The 27,969-nt window shown below is 40.0% G+C and overlaps 1 protein-coding gene across 3 annotated transcripts in view; it reads right to left on the minus strand.

Annotated features, from left to right (window-relative positions):
* Positions 1–27,969, minus strand: part of BRAF (B-Raf proto-oncogene, serine/threonine kinase) — a gene marked incomplete at both ends in the record, with an annotated part of 83,410 nt that extends 55,441 nt beyond the window's left edge. For all 3 annotated transcript variants that reach the window (XM_082012920.1, XM_082012921.1, XM_082012919.1), the window contains 3 exons: positions 1,276–1,539; positions 10,741–10,842; positions 27,826–27,969. In XM_082012920.1, the coding sequence (XP_081869046.1) occupies positions 1,276–1,539; positions 10,741–10,842; positions 27,826–27,969 (510 nt within the window). The remainder of the gene's footprint in view (positions 1–1,275; positions 1,540–10,740; positions 10,843–27,825) is intronic.

Consider the following 27,969-nt stretch of genomic DNA (forward strand, 5'->3'; position numbering starts at 1 on the left):
TGGTCGTAGTTTACATCAAAACCCTGTTCTCCAGGTTGAAAACCAAATGTTACTTTCAAACTTTAGTGGTATCTTTAACAATTAAGTAATAATAAAAAAATTCTAGTGAAAAGAATTGCCCTTTGATCTGTCGTTCTCACTGTAAGTCTTATTAACTCTTTTGTTCAGTGGGGGCAAGGGAGGGGTCGAATGAAAGCAGCAGGAGAAGGGAGAGAACATCTTCCCAATGCCCAGAACTGCTCAATTTATGTTTTCTCCTCTTTGCCAGCAACTCAATTTTCATGGGCAGTTGCAGTCCAGTAACAGCCAATACATGACCTATTGCCATGAAAAGCACTGGTTTCATATGGAGACTGGCTGTGCTATTCATTCATTTCCCACTTTCTCTAGAATCTCAGCTCCTCTTCCAAGTGAGGAGTATGCACCACCTTGCAAAACAGACCCTAGACTATGGCTTGTCAGTAATTTCATGTATCAATTTGCAGTGTATTATTCTAAAGCACATATCAAGGCTCTTCAGTTGGCGGCTCTTAACAGATTAAAAAACCCCACCTACAAAGGACAATTAAATAGCCAGCAAAAAGTCAACTCTTCTTCCACGACTCCAGGAATCACTGTCAAAACTGATAAACACTAGTTTTTGAGCAGTTTGCAGGCAACATTTCTTGCCCCTCCTAATAGCAATTATGTCCCTCCCCTAGCCAGCTCTCTACACAGGGCCTGATGGCATCAGAGTCCCAACATGAAACACTCAGCATAGTGAGGGGGGAGGAAAACAAAAAAAAAACCCCCAAGACTCTGCACCGACCTCCTCAGCTGCAAGAGGCTGGTACTCGCTCTAAAGCATTCAGTGGTGCTTTGACAACATGGAAAACACTTACTTTCCCCAATCTTGCCCTAATAAACAAATCAATAATTTTGTATAACACAAGAAACAGAGCTTCTAGCCCCCTCCTAACCATTGTAAAATGTTAGATTACTATTTATCCAAGAAAACTGATGTGAAAAAATATTTCTTGAGGTATTTTCATTGTTACAACACTCCTGGAAGTGTTATATTCTGTATTATTGCTATGATGGACAACTTCGTGTTAACCCTGTAGGAAACATCCAACATCAAACCAACTGAATTTGGCAGTGCACAAATAGTGAACATGCCACCTCTCTGTCCTCCACAAAGGTACTTTTTCAGTTCCTAAATTAACCTTTGCATACAGAGGGAGAGAGATACAGGAAATATTGAGGTTAGAAGCATGTGAATAGAAACTGACTCACCACAGTCCTTTGCTTGTTGGGCAGGAAGACTCTAACAATAGGTTTCTGTGGAGACTTAGGGTTATTTCGTGACATATCAGCAGGATTTTGATAAACTGAAAGGGATGAAGGTGCTACAGAGAGGCTAGAGGAGGAAGATGATGCAACTGTGTCTGTTGAAGCTGAACTGGAGACAGAGAAATCCGTTCCATTCCCCATGGATTCCAATAACTGCTGTTCTCTCTGCTGTAGAGCATCTAGTTTGCTGGTGTACTCTTCATAGGCCTGTGAAGGAAGAGCAGCTGTTTTAATGGTGTAGCAGCCTCAGACAAAAACAAATCTAAATTCAGAATGAACATGAAACAAAATGCATTCAAAACTAATTTAAATTTCCCAGCATTCAGTAGTGCTGAATACTACATTTTACTATGAATTTCTCAGAGTTGTATGTGCAGGTTCACCTAATCCAGGCTGGTTTTATCAAGTAATAGTGGTTGGCCCCTCCCTTTTTATGAAAGTTTTGCATCCCCCAAGATAGACCTACGTTCAAAATTTGTTTCATCATCTCCACAGTGTTAACAAAGAGAAGGATAATTTGACAGTGAGAACTAAGAAAGAAAAAGCATTTTAAAAGAATGGTGGTGAACGTAACAATTTCAAATCCTAAATTTTACAGGTTCCATTTTTAATAAATGGACATAAGTTGCAGGAAACTGAGAACTACTTACTATGTCCTTTAAAAATGGAAGATATATAACATTTCACTATTAGACGCCAAACTCTGAGACTTAAAACCAAACATTTTCACTCTAGCCCAATTCTACTGTCAAAAGGAAATTGAAAGGTTACCCAGTTATAAATAATGGCATTTTTTGGCTGTACAGTAACACAAGTGTCTCTCTCCTACTTCCAGGATAAACTTTTAATGTAAATTCCAGCAAAAGCTCCATGTGTCAAGAATTATTTTCAGTAAACAAAAATCAAGAACCATAAACTGTTACCATTTCACCAATACTTTTCTAAATACTTACTTCCTTTTCTCATGAACATTGCAAAATATTATTTGAACACATGCAACATTACATTGCTTCCGGATACTTGTGGGTTTAGTTCCTTCACAAAATTACACACATCTTTCAAAATACTCAATCCTACAATGTTTACACTGGCAGCTTAATCTGTCACTAATGCAAACTCAAAGTCAAATGATTTATCTGCAGAGAATAAACAATGAGCATGGAAAGCTGGAAGCTGCTGCTGGTTTTGGGTTCTATACTATTAAATTCTGCATGAAAAGCTCTCTATTTTTTATGGAGAGAAAAGCTCTCAAGTATTATACTGTTACTCAATGTCATAGCAGAAGATCCCGTAATAAGTCATAACGGAACTAGAAATGTACCAGTAGACTTTAAATAAGTTTTCTCTTTAAAAAAAATAAATTCTTTTTATACAGAAGGAGCAACAGCATATGTAGCAGAAACAAAATAGCTCAAATAAAATCTCATTTTCACACAGATTAAGTACTTTGGTGAGACATTGGTTTCAGCTGATGACTAGCACCCATAGACCTTACACAGCAACAGCACCAAATCAAAAGCTAGAATTATTCCATGGAGTTAAATTGAAGGAGTTTTACAACAGCAAAGCTGTCCTATGCCAAGTATTTCCATCTAAAAGAAAGATTATGCCACAGAGTGGGCCTGTCTACCAGAGACCTGCAGCAGCACGGCCATATTAGCAGACAGGCATCAACAGCTACACAAACCTTCAAGTCGGTCAAGGCCGCCTGCATCAGCTATAAGGTTGATTTCTAACAGTGTTTTTCAAAAACAAGAAAATTAAAATTAGGTTTGTACAGCATCTACACCATGAGAAAGATTAAGCTGAACATTCAAGCAATTCATTAAATTAAGGATTTTAAAGGCATTTCATATGGAAAAGTTTATGAAATCTAGAATGAAATCCATTCCATTTACATATTACCATTAAGTAGTGAGTAATGTTCTACAAGAAAAGTTAAATCTTGCTTTCAGCTTGTTACAGAATCACAGGAGAAAAAAAAAGGTTGGAAAGTATCCGTGGAAGTTATCTAGTCCAAACACTTGTTTAATGCAGAGCTAATTTTTAAGTTCAGTCAGGTTGCTCAGGGCTTTGCCAAAGCAAGTTTTGAAAGTCTTGAAAGATGAAGACTCCACAACCTCTGGGCAACCAGCTCCAGGGCTCAAAAACCAGCCTCATGATGAAGAATTTTCTCTCATGAAACTCACTCGATGCTATCTGTGATATTGCCTGTTCCCCTTTTGCTGTGCATGTCTGAGTAGAGTCTGGCCCTCTCTTTAGGTTGCAAGAGCCTGCAGATTCCTCCTTAGACTTCTCTTCTCCACCCCAAACACCACCCCAGTGCAGCCACCCATGTAGTGCGTAGGTAGGTCCCCCTCTTCATGCTGGCTAACGCAACCCTGTCTGCAGTTTGCCGCTGTTACTGTGAGGGTGGGTTACTGACAGCTCAGCTTTTTGCCCACCAGCACTCCCGGGCACCTCTCCTGCAGAGCCGCTACCCGGCCAGCCGCCTGCCTGCGCCGACGGGCAGCCACCTCGTCCCAGGTGCAAGATGCTGCATTTGTCTTTGTTGTTGTGCTGCTCCTGGTCATAAGGCTTATGTTCTTCAACTCCTCCAGCTTGTTTACTGGTTGCTAAAACCAGACTGTCTTTAATAACATATATTATCCTCAACAATTGTATTTGTTTGCTGTGTCGCTACAGGGCTCCCAATTTAGCGTCAATTCACAGTATTTCGCAAAGTTAAAGGAAAATATGTATTTGAAAAGCTGAATATTAGATTCAGATTGGCACATCTTGTCCATCTACACATAATTCTATGGCTACCTAAAGTCGAACAGGGAGTTAATTTTAATTATATTCCATAACAGTACATATGTATCATATAATACAGTCTCATACATGTGAGAATACTCCTCAGACTTCAACTAAGAAAAATGCAAAAAGGCCTGGTAAACTGCCAAGTCGATCTAAAGCATTAGAAGTTGACATGTTTATATAAAATGTATACACATGCCATAATATAACTGCTGCACACTCAGGAGTGGCAGAGTTAAAAGTTACTTCTTAAATGTTGCAATCTATTGAATTTGCATGATGTTACACAGAGATGCCAAAAGGGTTCTGTTGACAAGATGATGACATGGGATTTTCTCACACACACACATATTTTTGTATTACATATTATTTACACTACATTTGAAATTTGCTTTCTTGAGCCATAGCCAGGCTATACATTCTAGTAGTAACATTTAAGGAAACAAAAAGCAACATGTTAAATATTTTTTTTTTTTAAATTAATCTGGCACAAAACCACATAGCAAAACATGGTTTCTCCTTCTGCCTGCCCCTTACCACATCTTGTTAGAAACATAGTCTGAACTCAAGCAGACCAACTGGTTTTACCATGCTCTCTCAACCAGTTTTAGATAATATCCACACATTGCAAGACTCTTAAAAGCCTAAACTACAGCTTTGTGGTCTTTGAAGCGGAGATTGTATTTCTATTTAAAAGATACCTGACCTTTAAGATGTTGATCAAATGCAAATCCCACGAAGTTAAATTGGAGCTGAAGATAGACAGTAACGTACGTCAGGATTTCTTCATTTAGTAAAGACTCCTAAATCTGTACTTATTCTAACTTTAGACATTCCAGTTTTGGTCCAACATACTCGATCAGCATCTGTTAGGATCCAGTTAAAAATTAATCTGAACTTCCCCAGAGAACTACCACGTTTCCCAGTGTCTGTACCCAGAGTTAGCATTTTCCTGGAAGCCCACAAACAGTCTGAAATAACCTGATATTCAGCACTAAGATCCATTTCAGACTGTATCTGCCTGCTGTTGCAATAAGCATACTTTAAATCAGCAAGGAGGTAATCTTCTTTAATTAATTAATTTGATCTCCTGTGTGGATTCTTCAGATATACAGGAATAAGGAATGAAGTTCAACAGCCAAACCCTCAAAAATGGCAACAGCAAGGCCTCTGAATAAAATACATTTAATAGCCCAGGAAAAGAGAAATCTCGGGGGGGGCGGGGGGGGGCAGGGGGGACACAAAGACAGTAGTTGAGGACAAATATACCTCTGCCCCCATGATTCTCATTTTAAATTTCTTCCAAGAGTAGGAGTAGGAAGGAGGATGATTCCTTCAGGACAATACTAGAAAGCTGTTTGAGTTTTAAAACTTACTTTGATACCACTATCATTCTATCTATGCATTTGTACACTGTTTTATTTTGTGTGGAGTCCAAATTAAAAAAAGGAGGCAGCTTACTCTTGTTAACTGAAGTAACCTACAGGTCCAGGATGCAATTTCACACCATACGAAGAACTATTTATATGCAAATGAGCTCATACTGTTCAATTAAGTGTCCATAGATAACACCGTACATATAACTACGAGGCAAGAAGGACACACAATGCATTTTGGAAGTTTAAATAGGTAAGGCCTCCCTGAATGATCATCAAGAGGGTACAAAGGCTAACAAATCTGATTAAGTCATTTAAGCATGATCTCTCCTTTCTAAGTTTGAGCTGACTGCTTTTGGTCAGTCTGGATCTGTACAACCTCACTTCAGTCTGTAAACAGCATTTGTTGCCAGTGCCAAGTTGAAATACACAGATTTTTATTCTCCTTTCCCTAACTTAGGTTATCCTTTTCATCAGTACTTTGTTGGTAGAGACAAAAAAAAAAAAAAATTGGTGGCCATTATAGAAGAAAACACAACTGCATATTTTAACCATTTTTGCTAACTGAATCCCAGTTTTTCCCAGTATCATATTACTAGACTTCTTTGTAGTAAAGATTTCCCATATTTACAATGCTTACACAAACCCTTAAGAAAAGGGTTTTTCCACAGTGAATCACAAACTCTGTATTTTGGGAAACAGCACTTCAAGGACAGATATAATGTACCAAGAAATCATGTGGGAAGACAAAAATCACTGATGTTTTCAGCTGCTGTGATACAGAGTGCTTCCAAAAAGTGTGGTAAAACCTACTGAGGATCTCCTGCAGCCTCTTTTCCAGATGAAAAGAAAAATGTTATTAGTGATATTTCTACATCTACTGAGTCAAGCAGTTACTTCAAATATTTGACAGTGATTTCCAGGAGTCTATTACATCCGAGAAACATGCTCACACACAGGGGATGGAAGAAGTTAAGAACTAGGATTACCTAAGAAAGAATTTTAGCTATAAGCCATTTTTAGATTTCAATACAGCCGTTGCTTACTACATTCATTATTTCTTCCAGCCAGAACAAACAGAAAAGTTTTTCTTGTATTCATATTAGAGAATATTGATTCCCAAAGCTATTACTAATTATAACAGTTAGAAGAAAATTGTGTGGTTAATGAAAAACATTCTTTTGTTTCTTCTGCTCATCTTGCTTCCTACCCCTGCGACACAGACACTCAGAAGTCTCTCTGCAGCTTTGGTCTCTCTCCTCAGCCTCTACATTCCTGCCCTGAGAGGAGAGAGACAAGCCACCTGCTGCCCTCCAGTTTCATGCTACATTTTCCACTCCTTGGCAGCTGTGCACAAAGTAGCCTGCCCAGGCTTGCAGGCCCTGCTCCCCACACTCTACAGTCACCTTTTTAAGACCGTCACTGAGAGATGAATCAAGGCAGGGAGATACCCTTGAATCAGAGTACCCGCTCTTGCAGGAATAATTAAATACATGCTGAATTCAACATAGCATGTGTCAATCACTTTTGATAGTTCAAGAAATCCATTCATCTTTCATAGTCAGTTGATGAATCCCGAAATGATGGCTGGGACAATAGCTGTCAGTTTTAAAGTTCTTTTGATGTAAAACATCTTGAACCCCCCAGAATCAAAAAAAAAGTCCGCCACACAAAAAAAAGGTTTTGTCTTCTCTCTCAGATGAGCACAGAAACAAAAGCTTGTTAGCCTCTATTTTCTTGAGCAACTGTAACTGAAGCATAAATTCATTTTCATTTTTAAATGAGGTGTATGTTTTATATTCAATGCACAAATAATTTTACTGCATCCTTTGAAAGCTCAATCTTCATTATTCCGTGTTCAATTCTTCAACTTTCCTTTGCACACTTCTGCCTTCCCAACCCCTTCCTTTCCATTTTTAATTTAAATGCAATTTTGTTACCAGGTTCAACCACAACTTTACCTGACAGGTCTACAGAGGCAACTCTAGCACAGGCCAGGAGCTAGCAGAAGGGGTGCTGCAAGTTCTGTGAATGCGAGCAGTTAGTAAGATGCATAAGAAATGAAGGATATAAAGCCTGACGGGAGTACAAAAGAACCGAACAAATCCTATTGTAATGAAACTCTACACACCAGAATATGGATGGATGGCCATCAAGCTTCTCATAGGTATACAAAAAGCCATGGTTTTGCAGAAGTGTTACAATAACAAATCAAATGTTTACAACAGTGACAGGCAATATGAGTGAAAGTAAAAGTGTTCATTTGCAGGTACTTATCTAGCAATTAGTTTTGGCTAATCCCAACTTTTGCTAAGAGAAGCAGACAACATGCTTGCTGACAGCACTCACGAGGTGGTCATCAGGCACAATCCACAGGTGGCCTTAAGAGTCACTCACATTTTATGGAAGACACAAAGAGATGAGAGCAATGGAATGAAACAAAGGGAAGCAGTCCAAGCAACAGACTAGCAAAATTTCCCATACAGATTTTGGGTAAAAGCAAAGCAATATTGCACTTCGCAGCCGGAAATGAGGCTTCAGCAAAACAATCAAAATATAAAAGTCAGAAAAGGATGGACAGAGCATACGTTACATTACCTTCCTGTTCAAGCATTTTGGAGATAGTACACAGACCACAGTGTTAAGACCTAGACATAGACCAGATGCGAAAGCTTGCGGGTAAAGAGGGGTCATGCATAGAAGTCAGCAATGATGTCCAGGTACGGAACCGAGCAATGGGCCCAATAGTGCGCAGCGGCTCTTGTACATAGGGAGCTTGCTACTTCTAACAGATGTCAGACAGACAAGTTACCTACTGAACCACTTAAGTACATATTCTACATATTCTCCTGTTCTTTTTATTCATATCAGAACTACTGTATTTTCTTAGTTCACATTTCCTAGAAGCAAACGTGTTCTTCCACACTTTATCACACTCCATTCAGAGCTCTTTACATAGAGCTTTGTCCTTTCACGCTGCAGACAGCATTGTTCTGTCCCTTTTTCTGACAGGTGGAGCAATACAGAAAGTCAAAACAGTAGCTCTAGCTGTGACAGATTAAACTCCTGCAAAGCAAATTCTGACAACAGAAAGCAACCCATGTTCTTGACCAAGCCAAAAGCAGCCAAAAAGGTGGGAAATGCACAAAAAGGAGGCACCAGACAACTGCTGCTGGGCTGAAATGAACAGTCAAGGGTAGGCAATAATCTTGCTTCTGACTGTATCAGGTTCTCTCCAATACATTTCTTTTTCTTTCCCTCACACTTTCGTTCTACCACAGGAAATCTACACAGATTCGTTTAGAATGACAGGTTTGCAGCATTTAATCCTATTCACTTCAATCCATCTGAGGATGATCTAATCTAAACCAATGACCATCCAAACAGAAAGTTCCTCTCCTCTCTCACCCCATTTTCTAGGTTCTTGGCTCACAGCTGCAAGTTCTTCCCCTTCTCCAACCTTAATCACAGCTTTGGGGGTCACTAAACTTCATCATGACCAAGTTCCATCTAGTAACTGGATGGCAAACTAATAGAGCAAAACCAGAATATTTTCATTCCAGGTTAATGATTGGAAGCAGCTTAGCCACTACTGGTACTGGAAGTACCTGATAGGTAGTGGAGGAACCACAGAGCAAAACGCTGGGAAAAGCAGGGCTTTTCATTTCAATGATGGTGAGCTCTTTTCACAGGACTCGCTGTCTCATGGGATAAATCACCTGAAAAAGCAGAATCCCAGTCACTGCCACCTTCCTCCCGATGGCTTACTGCTCCCTGCACTACTCATCACGAGACCGGTTTCATGATCCGGCAGACCTCAGCACAGCAGAGAAACACCCTGCTCCATCTTGCAGGGCTTCCCCACCATGTTGATGAGCCAGAGTTTCATCTCAGCAGCACATGGAACCATCAAACTTGCAAATCTACTTTAAGCTTCATGGTTTGTAGTCACCAACTATTTCAGACTTAGCATACTCTTTACACTATAGTAATAATTTCCTAGTATACATTTACAACCGTAAATGCCCTCTTCCCTACCAATGAGCTACAGAATAATCTAAAAGCTTCCAGCGCAGGGATCCGAGTTTTAATTTAGATACAAGCAAGTGACAAATGGCTATAATGATCTAAGGATTTCACTACCCGAAATCCAGACTTAGAACAGATTCAGCTCATTATTATTGCAATTTGATGCACAATCCAATGAAACCAACATACATGTGGCAATATTAAGTCCAGACATATGGAATGAACCGTTTCATGTGAAAACAGGGGTGTATTTATATACCATTGATTGATTAAAATAGTGGTTAGCATGCATTCCATACTTCCATTGTACATTAGCAATAAGTAAAGCAACTACAGAAGGTCTCATTTGACCATAACTGTTAAGCACGTTATATCAACATTTGTGTAAATAAGCTAGTGCCCTGCTCTGACATATTAAGATAAAAGCTAGAAGTACCTCAAATAACAAGATCTTTATTTTCAGTTACGCAGTGACTTCAGGCAGCAATTACAATTAAAAAGAGTACAAAAGAAATCTGGTTGACCTCCAGTTATTTCAATACTTGAGAGAACCGAGAAAAGGGCAGGGTTTGGAGCAAGTGATACTCATGCAATTCCTAACACATGGAACTTATGCATGCAGTACTTTTTTACGCTCTTAGTGGTCCTATGTCAATGCAACTTTATGAATCTGGAGTGATGAAAAAATACAGAAATTTAATTCTTAGTTAGTTTACAAATTAAACACAGCTTAAAAATATTACCCCACCCTACAATTGTATGTATTTCTTTAAGAAGTCCCCTTCTACTAATACCATTTTTTTGATTCTACATGATTATTTTCAACGAGAAAAAAGGGAAGTCAACTGCCTTAAAAGCAGTGCTAGTCTTATGTTTTCGTGTATATATTTGCTTTTAACAACACAGCATGCCTTTATTACAGACACACAATCTCCCCCCTCCTCCCCCACACCTAAAAAGGATGCTTTACATTTCAGTTGCACCCATATAACTATTAGGCCATGCCACTGATCTTCTCCTACTGATGCATATCAGGAATTCCATACAGTTCCTTTCCATCTCCAGGGAAACTGTTAAGTTTCTAATACACAAGAAAAATATTCTCTTTTGCTACAGATATTCTCAGTTTTAACATAAGATGCTTCATATAAGATTAAGATAACACATCATTAATCTAACCACACTCATTTGAATGTAAACTTACCTCTAAATATATCGATGGTGGGTTATGCTCCCCTCCAAATTTGTCTAGCAGTGCCTCTATATGTTCTTGTGTTAATTTAATCATCTGTTTGATATTCCACACCTAAAACAGAAAATTAAAAATTTTAGTAATCAAAAAGAGCCTAGAGAATCTGTCCTAAACAAACAAGTTACATGTTAATCACATTTAATAACAGAAGTCCATAATAAAAGTATTTTAATTATCAGTAAATGAGTGCACAAAGCTATCCCATTCATCCACTGTCAGTAAGACACAGCTTACTTCTGAGATAAACAGAGAAAAATTAAATTTCGTTTTAAAATTCAGGAACCATTGAATAAACAACTTTTACGAATGGTTTATTTTTCATGTTTATTAAAACCATATTAAGTATTTTCCTTGCAAGATTTGGCAACCCAATTTCTACAGTAGTACAGAGTTTAGTGAAGGAGTTCTTCTGTCAAACCTTAACTAATCTGTGTAAACAACATTCACAAAACCTAGACCTACTGTTCTATTTGCATGGGACTAGGACATCTTGATCTTAAAGAGCGCCTTCTATACCCTGACTTCTATACTGTCTACCCTGCAACTTTTCTTACAGACCTTGGACATGATCTGAAAAAGACATTTACTTCTAGTGCACAGAGAAAACTTACAGCACTGTACTATGGAACAACTCAGGTGGTCACTTATTCTTCACAAGATCTTGAAAGAGTTGATTTTAGGTCTTGGAGACTACTATAGGGGAATGGTATTAAGAATCCTAATTTATACCTAAAAAGGCAGCGAAGCACAAACCCAAACATTTAAAGCAATAATGCTATACTTGTTTAAGAAGCTATTTCAGTCCAATCAAAGTCAGAAATTTGCAGTGGGGAAAGAGAGAGGAAAAGAGGAGAATCTCTTCTTCATAGGTACTGTTATTCAGACAGTATCAGGAAAAAATGATTACATCAGAGTTATTAGACCCAGGATAGAAGAAATTGAGATAATATACACAGTGCTTCTTCCAAAGGGATTTTAAAGATTCCTGCTACCTTTTTCAGTTTAACTCTGTTTCACAGATTATAATATATGCAGCCTCAAGACCAGGTCTGGATTTACAAACTGACACAGCCTACCTCTTGCAAATAACTTCATATTGTAAAGCAGGCACTAATAATAGGATCCAATCCAAGTTGGATCAAAACAAGTTTTACAACCCAACTTGAAATGTTCACAAAGAAGCAAACTCTAAAATGCAGAACTCACGTTTTGCACACCACCTTATTTACCTCTTCTAATTCTAGACATCAGTTATTTGCCAGTAATTTTCTAAAGTAAACTAATAATTGATTCACTTCTAGCCCAAGTTTTAGAACTGATACCAGAATGAAGATTTCATCAAGAAGTCAAGCAAAAACAGTTTACTCGGGAACAAGCAACCCAAGCTACAAAGAGTAAGAGGAGTGAGGGGACACCAAACAGCACGTGCTATTCAAGTATTCTGTATGTAAATTCCCTTGAGGCGACTGTGGAAGTCAGCTTGCGTCTGAACTTGCAATCAATTTATCACGATGAAGCTAGGACTGCCGACCAGCAGAGAGAAGGATTTTTGTATTTTGCTAGTTTTTCCCCAAAATGGCAAAGGGCTAGTTGTATGGTTGGTGAAAAGAACACTCTTGAATTAATGTTCTTTCAATTAACCTGTTCAATATAAGAGTTTAGGATGTTTAGTTACTGTATAACTGGTAATATGCTGTTAACCTGTGTGTGTACACAGAAAATTCTTGGCAAACTAAGGAATGGTCTCAGGATTACCTTCAGAAACAGGTTTCTTTAGTATTTGACGCGACTGCTATTATTTGGTCATTCTGGAAGTTTTACCCATCAAAAAAAAAAACAAAAAACTTTCCTCAACATGTACTGTACCACAACCAGTATCAACAATTTACTATACTTAAATGCCTGGCAACAAGGGAGGTGGGGAGGGAAGATGCTTCACTGACAAAGTAACCCAAAATCACAGAAGGGTGGAGGTTGGAAGGGACCTTTGGAGGTCATCTGGTCCAACCCCTGCTCAAGCAGGGGTTTGAAGGTTGATAATTAATAACTTCCTTGCTTATATGTACGTTCTATTTGGTGCCATAACCACTACCTTGCTTCTCTCCTCTCTTACAGTAAAGATACAGAGCAACAGCAATATGCATAACAGAAGCAGGTTATTTAGGAGATGACGACAAGAGAATCGAACAGCCTCTAATGAGGGCAGAAATCTTCCTGCTAAGTTAATATCATGAGAAGAGCAAAAACTGAGTGACTGAAGGAAAAAAAAATTTTGAAACTTACTGCCAACTGCCAGGCTATGGCAAAAATGTCTTCACCTGAAGAAGGTGAAGTTAAAGTCTAATGGAAGACAGCATTGCTCAGAGGAGCTGAAAATGGTGCCCTGAATTACCTACTATACATCTCCGAACTAAACCAAGAGCCTTCCACAGGTGAATTTTACAAACTTAATACGGATTTCTATCACCTTAGAAAGGCTATTCACATAGTTAAAGTATGCTGAAGATAGAAGGAAATTTATCAAAGTCAACCATAGCAACAAATCATTACTTGTTGCTCACAGAAATGGAAAAACTATTTCGTGTGCCACATTCATCAAAAGTCTTCTGACAAGCTGAAAAAACTTTCGCAAATCTAGCATTGACTCGCACAATAATATCCCTAATCAAGTAGGCACAAGAACACATATGCCATGGCAAATTCCCAAGCTTCACAATTTCCCTTTAAGTGGCAACTTCTACTTATTTCTACTTAGAGGAAACTTACCTTCTGGCTTCCGTATTAGTGAATATGCTTATGCACAGCTTTTTGGGGGTCCAGAGCATCCCTTAACTAGATAGCTCCTTGAGAATCAACCCATATGCAAGTATATCACATCCTACTATGCAGGGTCTATGACTCCTTCAATGCAAGCAAAGGAACTCAAGCCTTTTCCTAACTGGAATTTCCACACTGGTACTCTCTCCAAGTGACCTCATGCAATTTGAAAACGTCTGCTTCTACACACAACAGTACCCCACAGCTTCCACCTCACAAAAAATACACCGTATTTGTTGCACTTACAGAGCCAGCAACTTCAGCCTGTCTTTTCTCCTCTCAAACTTGCTTGTTCAGGGAAGTCCTCTCAGCTAAGTGTGCATCCTGTGCACCAGCCCAGCCTAACAGATTTTGAGCCGAGACACATTCCCATCATCTCTGTGAAAAAATCTTAAACACTAGTTTCTTAAGAATTAAATCTCTTGAGTTCAGTAGCACTCACAGACATACGGGTTTCTTTCAACTGTCCAAATACAACCTAAGTGTACAAAAATTGCCTAGGATTTAATAAGTGTCTCATTCCCCGTACGCACGTGCATTCCAGGACAGCAACAAAGAACCAGCTAACAACAGAGGCAGCAAAAGCATGAATATAGAATCCTTTTAGCAATCAGTTCTGGACCAAAGAGCTTGTTCCTAGACAACAGAATAAAACCAAGTTTTTCAAGCTAAACCCGTACACATTAATACCATTCCTTCATCGAGATCTCACAGTAATCCTTTTATCCATGCTTTTTTCACACTTTCTCTAGAAGTAAGAGAACTGCAGCAGCCTGCTCGTCATTAAGAACGAACAGACCTATTTTTTGTTACTCTTAGGAGCATTCCACTCCATTTATGAAACTTCACACCTGTAGGAATCCATAAAACCACAACTTCCAAGTATCTCACAGAAATACAAAAACTAATGCCAGCCTAAGAGGCAGTTGCTAGAAATTTTAATGTATGCTGAAGTAAATCTACAACGCACCTAGTACTCTCCACATGCAAGTCCAGTCCCTTCCCAGAGGAAGCAACATAGTTATTTGAGACATGCTGTTTCATTGTAGTTCCACAAAAAAGCAATGAATCCTTTACAGCTCGGATAACCTTATAATTTTTCCAAAAAAAGCCTCAAATAAATTTTTCTGTCTTATCTCATAGCATTAGGTTAAGGTTATTCTCCATCACAAGAGATTAGATTTGATTCTCCTTTTAGTGCTGCTGACACAAGGAAGCTGACGCAGGCTAACATGGACACAGGCCTAACTCCCTTCTGTCAGGGAAAACTATGGCTCCACAGATGTGAGGCTATAAGCCACAAAGATATTTGTGCATCCTTTGCTGCTTGTCAAAATATACAGAGCCTGGCACAGCACAAAGCAAACTACCTTTTATTCTCTTTGCACCTGGCATCAGTACTCAAATCGTGCAGCACACCCCAACTCTAACCTCTATGATTCACATTTGGTAGAAGACACCTGAGAGTTCAAATCTATTTTGTAAAGAAAAAAAGCCATTATTTGTCCAGGAACAATATGTCCCACATTTGGATTATCACACTTGGTGATGATGGAGAATACTTTGATAGAACCAACTAGGTAATTAAAAAAAAAAGAATTAAGCATTTGATTTGGAAACTGTTTTATAAGAAGGACAAAATCATCAACACCTACCCCATACTATTCTAATAGGTCCCTTCAGGCTTCTTTCTTACAGAATCAATTCAATTGGTCCACTGAGCTAGGATTCACTTTGTCAGAAAATGCTTTAGAAAGCTGTCATGTATGAGGTAGTTCTTAGCTGGATTAATGTCTTAACTAACTTGAAAATGAAGTGTTAGGGTGAAAGAGAGGCAAGAGGACGTATGAATGGGGTTAATAAGTCAGAACCCCATCTCAGCATTTGCATATCAAGATGCAGAGTTCGCATTTTCCCAGTTTCTTTGCTGAAAAATCACTGTTACCTCTTTCTCACATTTTGATATCTTTTCCTGAGATACTTCCCCCCCAGCATCAACCATGAATGGTGCTGGTTCTCTTCTTGCCTCTTACAAAGCTTTTCATTTTCTGCAGTCATCTGCTGCAACATGCACACTCCTTTCCTTCATCCTATACTTTAAGCTCTAGCTCTTCTCCATCTCTCAGTGGAAACTTCTCTCAACTTGCACATCCACTGTGTTAATTTTTGCATTTTTCCTACTCCCTGCTGGCTCTTCATGCATTTTCAACAGGGTAGTTAAACTTTTTATTAAAAACAAGTATGAAAACTACTAACAGCTGAAACACTTTACTGAACTGAAAACCAGCTGGCAATGGGTTTCATGTAGGAGTTTACATAAGTGACATGAACATCAGCATTGAGGCTGCCTTTTATAGAATCACAGAATGGTTTCAGTTGGAAAGGACCTTAAAGATCATCTAGTTCCAAGCGCCCTTCCACTAGACCAGGTTGCTCAGAGCCCCATCCAACCTGGCCTTTAACAATTCCAGGGATGGGGCATCCACAACTTGACTGGGCAACCTGTTCCAGTGCCTCACAACCCTCATAGTGAAGAATTTCTCCCTTAGATCTAGTCTAAATCCACCCTCTCTCAGTTTAAAACCATTACCCCTTGTCCTATTGCAACAGGCCCTGCTAAAAAGTCTGTCCCCATCTTTCTTAGAAGCCCCCTTTCAGTACTGGAATGCTGCAATAAGGTCTCCCCAGAGCCTTCTCTTCTCAAAGCTGAACAACCTCAACTCTCTCAGCCTGTCCTCATAGGAGAGGTGTTCCATCCCTCCAATCATCTTCATGGCCCTCCTTAGGACCCGCTCCAACACAACCCTGTCTTTCCTGTGCTGAGGGTTCCACACCTGAATGCAGTACTTCACGTGGGGTCTCACCAGAGTGGAATAGAGAAGCGACAGAATCACCTCCCTCAACCTGCTGGCCATGCTTCTTTTGATGCAGCCCAGGATACAGTTGGCTTTCTGGGCTGCAAGTGCACATTGAAAGGTCATGTTGAGCTTCTCATCAACCAACACCCCCAAGTCCTTCTTCTCAGGGCTGCTCTCAATCCATTCTCCGCTCAGCCTGTATTTGTGCTTGGGATTGTCTGGACCCATGTGCAGGACCTTGCAATTGGCCTTGCTGAACTTCATGAAGTTCACAGAGATGCACCTCTCAAGCCTGCCACGGTCCCTCTGAATGGTATCTCTTCCCTCCAGTGTGTCAACTGTACCACACACCACTGGTGTTGTCAGCAAACTTGCTGAGGGTGCGCTCAATCTCACAGTCCATGTCACTGACAAAGATGTTAAACAGCGCCAATCCCAGCACCGACCCCTGAGGAATGCCACTCGTCACTGGTCTCCACTTGGACATTGAGCTGTTGACTGCAACTCTGAGTGTGACCATCCAGACAATTCTGTATCCACCAAGTGGTCCATCCATCAAATCCATGTCTCTTCAATTTAGGGACGAGGTTGTAATGCAGGACAGTGTCAAATGCTTCGCCTTCTGCGACTTGGATAGCGTGGCTCGAGCACCTGCCGGTGAAGACTGAAGCAAAAAAGTCATTGAGTACCTCAGCCTTCTCCATAACCCGGGTAACCAGGTCTCCTGTTTCCTTCCAGAGAGGGTCCACATTTTCCCTAGTCTTCCTTTTATCACCAGCGTACACATAGAAGCTTTCCTAGTTTATCTTCCCCAACTTTTTATTAATGTTGTTGAATCAGTTTTATTGCAGCTCCTTTACAATGTCTGACATACAAGCTTTGACAGTGTCTTTTCATTGTTGGCTAGCTAGGTAGTTCAGAATGAGTCTGGTAAAATTTACAATGACAGAATAGCAAATAAGTTATGGACAACAATATCTAGAGAAGTTACTGTAGCCAAGAGAAAAAGGATCCAGTACCTCTTTTTCCACAAAACTCTATGAATGTATTTTTCTAGAGTGATGAAGAATGGCATTGGTGAAGATGTATAATAGTAGGTTCAAGAAAGAAAATCATCAAGAAGAGGTACAACATATTTTTTACCATCCTGTCTGATGACTAGGTTCATAACTAGGTCAGCTAATACAGTAATGTGATCAGCAGGCATCTGCTGTAAGCACAGCAGTCAGTAAAATATTAAATAGGCTTCAAGATGAAAACTATTTTCCATTTAAAAGGTAACATGTTTTAGGAAGGAAAGGCCAATTCTTAACCCCTTATAACCAGCAATGTAGGTTTTCAACTGTGTCTGTTGTGACACTGTTCCCGTTAAGCAAAAACACCCCACCAAAACCAAACACCCAACAACTCCCTCCCTACTCCACAAAACTAGGAAACATCTGACCAAGTTAACACTCAAGTATCAGAGTATCATCTTTGATGAGTTAGCTGCAGAAAAGCTATTGAAAAAAATCTGTGGCAGACTAACTGCAATTCTAAGACAAACACATTCAATAAAAACTTGCTTTCTTTACCAGAAGACTTCCACCACACAAAATCCTGGTATTACTAACACTTAGTTTTTACTTAATATTCTTGTGTCTTTCATTTATTTGCAAACCATCAGTTGCAACTGAGAGTAATCTATGTCTTTGCATTTGTTGAATTCTAAACAAATTTAATTGCTCATCATTCAGCTCTACTCTTAAAGCTGAATAAGTAGCCTTTCAGTCTGTTGTGCCTTTGCTTCTTAATTGCCTCCTCTTTAACAAAAGGAATTCAGGCTTCAAATGTTCCTTACTTCTTGTAAGTGTTTAAAAATAATTTTTTTAATACTATGATAAATTGTAAAGGATAGAGCTCAATAAAGTCTATCCTTGTAACATAACCAAGCAGTTTCTCTGTAAGAACAAAGTCACCAAGAGCCTTAGGCAGTGGTTGCTTTGCAGCTTACAGCAACCTAGAAGGGTATGGGTATCATATTGTCCTTGGCTATTTACCTCTGCTCCCTTCCTTTCTCTTTCTCCAGAACTTAAACCTTTGGCTGAACCATTTCATTAAGCTAAACAAGTGGAAAATTTTTCTCTTTGGCGAGGTTAGTTTTCTGCCAGTCTAGTGTGCTGAAACAGCTTGGCAGAGGACCCAGTAACCACCTGAGCTGGTGCAAAAAGCCACTTTTCCTCTCTATAGTCCACAATTAGATGGATTCAGGCTACCATGAAGCAGCAGCCTTCCTGGTCAAGTTTCAATTCTCTTTCATTCCCCCACTTTTTCCATCACCTGCCATCTTTGCTGCTTGCTGCTAAGTAGAATTTGCCTCCAAGCACTATAAAAAGGAAAGTTAACACGTTTTCTACCACAGTAGAACAGCAGAGTGTGAAAAATAAGAGGTGTCTGCATCCTTCATTTAAATCATTAACCACCAGTTGTACGTCTGTCTTTGATCTAACTAAATCTTTAATTCCATATTCCTCGAGGCTTTTGTGTTGCATTACTACTAGTCCCTTTTATTCACTTTGGTACCAATTCAGTAGTCACAAGGATCATACACAGATTAAGTTCTGGTACAATTCACTGTATTTACATTTATGAATTTAAAAACTTCTCCCTAGAGTGTTGTAGGAGAAAAAAAAACCTATCCAAATTTCCTACCTTATTTAAGAATGCAATTTTACCACAGACTCTCAACAAGTGTTAAATCCACACAGAGGTGAAATTTAAAAGACTACAATAAGGCATACACCAGACTATTTCTCTGCACACCTTATGCTTAAGACATGTTGTATTTGTGATGGAAAGCAAGCAGCCAACCAGCTAATCATGATAATTGCCTATAAGAAACGAACACTAGTTGAGCACGGCTCTTAAACAGCTTGGGTCACATTAATTAAAATGACAAAACAAACTCAGTCTCAGCTGAACTACAGAACTTATTCTGCTCTCTCCTTGCCAAAGCACACAATTAATTAGACTATCCAGAAAAGATAATCAGCACCTATTCGAAAGTTCATGTTATCAATGCATAAAATAATTTGTTATACACTTTGCAATATTCCACCACTAAACTGTTACTACACTGTGCATGTATTTCCTATCAATTGGTTAGAAAATGTAAAAGACAGCTGGAGTTGTTAGTCAAGTACAACTATATTCTGTTTGTTTAGAAATATCTGTGATCCAATAAAGTAACTAAGGTTTCCCATTTTTATCACAAACAGGTCTCAAAACCTGAAACAGGGCAAATGTACTTTTTTTAAACCACAAATAATTTGCTCCCAATCACAGAAAACAGTCACAAATAGAAATTGCCACAGAAACCATATTCTCCTAAATGGCTTTCTGTGTTCCACTCAGCAGACCATGCTGCCTTAGTAACCTTAGTACTAACATGAAAAATGTAGTAATTTAAAAGACAGAATTGGCTCCTTGCCACTCATTGTAGAGTTAGAAGATTAAAAAAAAAAAAAAAAAATTAAAATCCAAACCAAGATACAACAGCTACCATGGCAGGATGGTGAAAAGAACAACCTAGTTCAGAAAACTTAAAAATAAATGCTGAAAAAGATATTTTCATTTGACTCAGTCAAACTTTAGCTGATCAAATTGGAGAACTATTTAGTATATAAAACCTGCTGCAAGACTTATAACCTATAACTACCAAACCTAGAGGCTGGAGAAAGTTACATCAATTTTCAACAATGTGCATAAGCTTTAAAATGTCACAAGGGGGTTTACTAGCACTTAAAAACTGTATTGCAGCAAAATTATGAGAATGCTTAAAGAAATCCTTTCTGAAAGCTATCGCAGATGATGCTAAAGACTCACATTTAAATCTACATTACTTACAACTAATTAGAGAGAATGTTTGACCTATTAAGCTTTAATGAATAAATTTACAAAACCAATTCAAAGATTGAGGCACCAATATATAACCACCCAGTTCCAAACACGTAGATACTACCAACTTCTTAGTCATAATGATGTATTTTATTTCATGTTGATTTTATGTTTTTCAAACACCATTAGAGAATAACTTGTACTAGAGATTAAAAAAAGACACACTACTCAGACTTCAGAAATGTCTACCCTCAAAACAAACCCTTTATCTGAGGTTAAAAAAAAAAAATTTAAAAAGTTACCAAGTCTGTGCTCCAAGTGTCAGAAAATGTTAACTGAACACAACGTAACTGCATTTGAAAAATATTTACTACTTATCAGTGCATTTAACAACTTTACTAATAACTATACTGTTTAAGAAGCTTCACTATGTAACAGATGAAGATATTAGAGCTGGTATCCCCATTTTTGTGGAAAAAAAATCCTAGCCACTTAGTTATGCAATACGTTTTTAAAAAGTACGTACATTTTGTTCCTTAACAACCTTACTTGCTTGCCTCCTAGATGAAAGATTTTGAAGAAAGTTGGTACCCTTCATGTAGAAATTTAACTGCCTTTTCATAATAAAGTTTGTGTGGGTATACTGGGAGAACCCACAAAAATATTTCACTTGATCAGAACCTTAGAAAAATAAAGGCTTCCTTCAGTGCCCAAATACACTCCTACGATCTCCTGAATTCAATATTGATAGTGTGGAGAATCCATTTGATTCTCAATGACAAACATCATTTTCAAAAGAACACAGGTTCTGTTTTCTGATCTTTAATGTTCAGGTTGGTTGGGTGTGTTAAGGTGGTAATGATAGCTGGCAGCGCTGTTCCCCAAAAACTCCTGCCTGAGCCAACAGCACCTTCGGACAACAGGAATGGTTAAAAATTAGATCTTTGCCCGTTTCACCCTTTTTTGCTAGAGTCCACATTCATTAAATGTTATCAGAAACAAAATAAAGAAAGGCACTGTTGGAGCTCCTTCAAAACGTACAAATGCTAAAAAGGTGGAGCAACAAGCCAAACACTTGCAGCAAGTAGTTTTAGCAGGAAAAAAGAAGAAAAGGCATGTAATTCTGCACCAAGTTTAAAACTTCAGCACTGGTCACAGAAGAGGAAATCAGTTGCATAAAAACGTATTTCATAATTTTGGAAAGAAGCTGTGTGCAGGAGAGAAGATTAGGAGGACTCCATTGTACACCCAAAAAGCTCAAGAGCAACTGGAATAAAAAAACTGAAGCAAAGAAACACATATATTGCATACAGACTTCTGTATCCTGCACTAGCTATGAGAAAGTAGCTCTGTTCACACACACAGATGTGTGAACAGTTGAAAATTATGAAAATCACCTCACACCTCAGAAAACTAAGTATTGTACCTAGAACTCTCACATGGTCAAACCTGTTGGAAAAGTATGCTTACTATACAAGAAGCTCATAGAGGACTTTCACATCCCTGGCACACTGGCAAAACTATGGCACGTAACCATGCTTCTGTCAAAGGTACGCTCAGCAGCAATCCAGAGAGACCAAGCAAGATTGTTACAACCTAGCGTGGGAAGCTCAAGGCCACAAAGATCTAACGTGTCACGATCTAAACCTAGTAAGTTCAGCTAAGGAAGCCTCAGCTGAACAAGACCTCTCATACCAATATAAAAAAAAGGCGGCCAGTGCAGTTTCACAAGACAAAGATGATCTTAAAAAAAAGAAAAAAAAAGGGGGGGGAAAAGGAAATGAAACCCCACCATACTACCGCTACTCTCCCTAGTGACATTCCTTCCATCTCGTACCTCACAAGAATTTTGGAGCTCATCAGGTGCCATGTTGAGGAGATTCAGTTCACCCCGCCTGCGGAAAACTAACTCGGAAAAAATGACACCCATTTTCTTCACCGTTTGTGAGTTGAATCAACTTAGGGAAGGACCTGCGTGGTACTAAGTTGGCACAAGAGAGCAGACCTGGCTGAGTGGCCAGGTCCACGTATGGAAAGCAGCAAAACCCTCTGCTCTGCACGGCAGAGCACCATCTGATTGACTTCAGTGAAACTGCAGTGGTGGGAGCAGCATCAACCACTGGCGACTACGGTCATGACAGAGCACTTCTACCACGCTGTACATTACACCACCCTTCAAAAGCGAGTGGTTCAAACTGAAAATAAAACTTGCACAAAAAATTTACACTCGGCCAAAAAGTGTCTCAAAAAAAACCTCTTAAACCTGTCTGAAACAGTTTCTATGTAAGGCTGGATTGGAAGAAAATTAGCGATCGTGTGATCATTTGAAACCTTCCTTTGTTTCCTTTGGAAGAACAAATAAAATTAATTTCCTTCTAATTGAAATTCCCTCCAAAATATTTCATGCAGTCAAATTTCCCATAGATAAACCAATTAATAAAACCGAACTATAGATTTGTTACAAATAACATAACAAAGTGGAATATTGGAGCTTTAAGGAAATCCATGTTTCTTCAGTTTGTTTTAAAAAAAATAGCTACTATCAAAAGATATCCTCAAAAAAAACAAATCTCATTTGGTCTACAGTATTTTTAACTGCATGTAACAAAAGAATTGTCAAGAAGGATATTATTAGAACAGCTTTAAAAATAAGATTGAGTTTAACAACTACAAAAAAATACAAATGGGAACAGCATTAGCAGCTGAAGTAACAACACAAATTAACAAAAAATCAGTACCAAACACTTCATATACAACCAGTTTGTGGATATCCACAGAGACAAGAAACAAGCCTCCTGAGACATCAAAACTTTTCAGAAGAAGCTACTACTCTATTGAGCAAGTTTTGTGTAATCAAACAAGCTACCACAGGACAGAGCTGTTAATCCTATTGCCTTTTGGGAAAAACTTCATAGGCAGAAATCTCTTTAATATCCCCACTAAACTCAAGTATTTCAAGGTTGTGTTTTAATGTCTGAACTACCTTGCCACAAATAAATCATAAAAAGCCTAAGGAAAAGACGACAAAAGTCATCGTCTTTTCTACACCTGGATCAACTTTCACCCATTACTCCTGACATATGTTGGCCTGTGGGAAGTGATGGAATCTATTAATGGACATTTTATAAATAAGTTAAAAAAGTCTATTTTCACACTTCACTATCCTTAGCCACAAAGAAAAAGGTCTAATAGTAATGTGAAACCATCTCCTCTGCTACAATTTAAACTCGCTACTTCTGGTAGTAATTGACATGAACCTTGAGAACAAGTTATTTGCATTCTTTTTTGCATCAGATTCGACAATTTCCATTCCTTTTTTAAATACCTCAATTTTTTTTCAGTCTTTTCTCAAAGCTCTGACCTTCTAGACGTCAGATGACCCTTATTATTCTTCTCTAGACTCTCCCCTGCTAGACCATGTATTTCTTGAAGCTGTGACCCGAATTCAGACGTGGTGTTCAGCTAAGGCCTTTCCTTTGCTGTGTAAATCAAAATAATTATTTTACTTATCTTTTGAGATATACTCCTGCAGAATATTAGCTCGATATGAAGCACCTTGTAGCTAAAGTTTAACTTGTCCTCACAATTAAATAGGATGTAACTCACAGACTACAGCATTAGCTCAATCACTGAACGCAAATGCAATGAAACATAATTGAGATTCAACATAAAACATATTCCCAAAACTACAAAAGCAATGAAGTAAAAAAATGCTTATATCATTTTAACTTTCCAAATAAGTAGCACGTTTAATTCTAAACTCTTCAGAGAAATAGGAACTTAAAAGGAAAGTCATTCTAATTCCCAGTATGATAGGTTCCCTAAGTGTTATTGCAACAAAAACAACCCGTTTTTCTTGGTGTACCTACATCACTTTATGAGAACCCACCACTTCATGTTATAAGGTTAGGGGCGCCTTTCCATTCTATGCATTTTATTCTCCTTCTCAAATCTGTTTTATAAGATTAAGGTTTCCAAATATATAACTAATATTCATGCAGGATAAATTCCAGCATTGCCGCCTAGAAAACAATTGACCGTCCAACAGCTCAGGCCCTCACTTTACAACCTTCAAAGTAATTTCTGTCTTCCAAAGAGCAGGTCAGGGCACAAAGCTCCAAGTACAGAAAATCCCATTTGAATTATTTAATATTGGTGTAAATAATCTCCAGCAACAGGAACAGAGCCTTTCCTCCCAGCTGTCACACACTCCTTACTATATCAACAACTCTGTAATACTCTGAAAAACCTTTCATCCAAACAATCTCTTGTCCTGAGAATTCATCCTGGAGAAGCAGCCAACCTACGTGCCTCCAGACGCCAGCACTCATCCTACGCGTCCCAACACCAGCAACTGAACCATGAGCAGAAAAGGAAAACGTCTACTAAATTCACTTGCCCCTACCTTTTCCAAATCCTTATGCCCCCAAGAAGTACCTATTTCCTAAGTGTACTATATGAGTGTATGTGCAGCTACTCTTACTGATCTTGAATTGTAACACAGAAAAAAATGCTTTAGCAATTATTATGCTCTTCTGTCATGACTTCATTATTAGACGAAGATTTTCAGCACCAGCAGTTAGGCTACTGAGGCAACTTCTGAAGAACTAAATGCATTATTTGATTAAAAACTGGCCATGAGTTGAACGATGTGGCTTAAACTTGTTTTCCAAAACCCCAACCTCTGAGTTCGTAAGCAATGCTGATGTAGTTTCAACTGACACAGAAGCACTCAATTACGATCTTCATACAGACCACCTCCTTTAGCAGAGCTCCAACTCAAAAGTTTGCGTAAGACTACTTCAAGGTCTGTCAGAGATTCTTGTTGTCCACCTCTCTTTTAAAACTAGAAACTGAGTATAGAACTGCAGGTTTTCCTTCTGGAAATCGGGACGGCAGTTCCCGAAAGATTACAGGGAACTAAAATCTTTCCAGGTATCTCCTCAAAATAAGCGAGGTTACGCTCCTTGACCATCTTCCACAGCAAGGTTACCTCTAAAGCTTAGATTTACCTTGATTTGAAGGAATGAAACAAAACACTAGAACATGTACTTCCATTAAAGCCATGAGTCAGTCAGAAGCACCTGAGTATTTTTCTGACTTATGTCACTTTGAATTTGCATTACACTTCAGGTTGGCTTGTATTAGTATTAAGGATAGTTTCCATTTTAACTGTATCAGCAATTTTTTTGGTCTTGAACTTTATTAAAACTTCAAGTTTAGATGAAGTAATAGGTGTAGTTACACAGTAAACAAAATTTAATTACTTACAATCCGAGGAAGAACTAAAGAACAAAACCACATCAGAAAATAAAAATTATAACACCAGCTCTACCTTAGACCTGTGTGTTTCAGTATAAGAATTTTGCTTTTAAATAATACAAAAATACCCCCACACACTTCCTAACCTTGAATATATGCACCCATACTTGCAATGTAACAAGCTCTCAGGCTGGCAGGTGTTGCGGATACCAGACTGCTTCTCTATCTCCCTCTCTCTCATATAGGGATGTAAGACATACAGGGTAGGGGGAGAAGCAGCAACACTATGTAATTTAGCATTTGGAGTCAAATCTAATGACTTGACAGAGGCTAAAACACTTCTGAAGTTCAAGTGACTTACAGCAGTTTCACAAACACCCACCCTTCGTAGGAAAAAGGATTTTTTTTAAAAATTCTTGCCTCCTAACACTGCTTTCCCCTCTCCTCTCTTACACTGCAGATTATTTACCCAACTCAGCTGTACTGATATTATTGTTTCTAGGGCCACAAGATAAACCAATTATTGAATTAATTCCACAGAGATTTTGGGTTTTCTATGGTAGAAAAAACTGAGAAATTCAGTTGCACCAGCAAAATCTGAGCAATAAAAGTCTGCAAGAAGCTTTTTAACCTCATTTTGCTGCTGAAAGAAAGCATTTGTTAAACCCCACTCTTCAGGTGTTTAAGTTTCTCAACCAGTTGAGTTTCTCCTTACTCAGGAAAGTTAGGACTGGACTTGCATTACTCAAAGCATTTAATCACTCTGCCGGGTAGGTGTAAAATACATGTGTACTGCTGTGTTTTGCCTGCCTTTGGCAAGTAAGCCAGTAGCTCCTTAAGATGAAGGAATCAGTCTTGCCTCTCACTAGCATCAATAGGGGCAGACTCTTTCCCTATTTCTCCTTTCTGGCTGTCCACTCAGCATGAGCTGGTACTTGTCAAACTTCTCAACCCATTAATTTCATTATAATCTACTACGCTATTAATAAATGAAATGGATAAAAAGGTAGTCTTTTTCTGACGAGTTGGGAGTCAAACTGGATCCCCCTGTGAGCTGATGATCGAAGTCAGGTCATTTTCCCTGCCGGAGGCTCTCCCCCAGGAGCAGCAAGGAGCCGTTACCTGGTGGGCTCGGCACCTCACAGGGCCACAAGACTCTGCTCACAGAGAGGTCCTGTACCAATTACACAGCCACACTGGGGAAAGCTGATCCAAAATAATCTTCAGCAACTAACGCTGGGAACAAGAAGGCAGAGCTTCTGGCATCTGTGTTTACCTCCAGAACAGACTTGATGCATGGCATTTGGCAATTCGTTCCGACTGCGATGCCTACGGTATCCGAATCTGCAAAATACCTTGCATTGTTACGGCATGTTTTCTTCCAGCTTCTGAAAACGTTTCAGAAGCGCTAGCAACTTACACGTTAACCCTAGCAAAACAGGTAGTACCGCCCGCTCGCTGTGGGATTGGGAAGTTAAGTAATATGCCCCCAAACACAGGAAGTATGTAAGAGAGACCCAAACCAGAGGCCTGACATCCTCACTGCCTGCGCGCTGCCCTGGCCGTTAACGTTTCCTCAGACTCCTCCTGCAGAAACGGCGAGCCAGGCCACAAAAGGAACCGTACCCAACCCTGTTTTATAAAATACATTTCGAGCCTTCCAAAGCCACCGGAGGAAACCGATTACAAAACCCCCACGCAAAAGCGTTGCCGGCCACAACCGCCAGGTAACAGCACGCGTGACAGCCGGGGCACAAGAGGTGGGCACGGAGGTGGGCCCGTCCGAAACCGGCCCGTGACCGCCACCCCCTCAGGCGGAGCGCGGCGGAGCGGGGGAGGCCGCGGCCCCCGCGGGTCCGGCCGCCTCCGCACAGGGCACAGGCCGCCCCACGGGCAGAGCGGACCCGATCGCCGGGCACTGCCTGCGCGCCGGGCGGCGGGAGCGGGGCCGCGACGAGGCGCGGAGCCTCACCGCCCCGACGCTACATCAGCGGCGGCTGGACCCAGCGGCGCCCCTGCCGCCGGAGGGGGGAGGAGGCCGGGGCCTCCCCATAGCGGGGATCCCCGCCGCCGCCACCCCCCCGCCTCGCGAGGCCCCGGCTAGCACCGCGCCTCCGCCGCCGCCCCAGCCGGGCCCGCCGGCGGCCCCCGGGTGCGGGCCAGGCGGAGGGGGCGGGGGCACGATGGGCAGCGGGGGGCGGCCACAGCCGCCGTCTGGCCTCACCTCCTCCGGGATGGCCGGGTCGCCGCTGCCGCCGCTGCCCCCCGCGTAGCAGGCGCCGAGCGCGGGCGGCGGCGGCTCGGGCTCCATGTCCCCGTTGAAAAGCGAGGCCCCCTCCGCGCTGCTGCCGCTGCTCAGCGCCGCCAT

This window comes from Phaethon aethereus (genome assembly GCF_964289735.1).
Source record: "Phaethon aethereus genome assembly, chromosome: 1".
Classification (NCBI taxonomy): Eukaryota; Metazoa; Chordata; class Aves; order Phaethontiformes; family Phaethontidae; genus Phaethon; species Phaethon aethereus.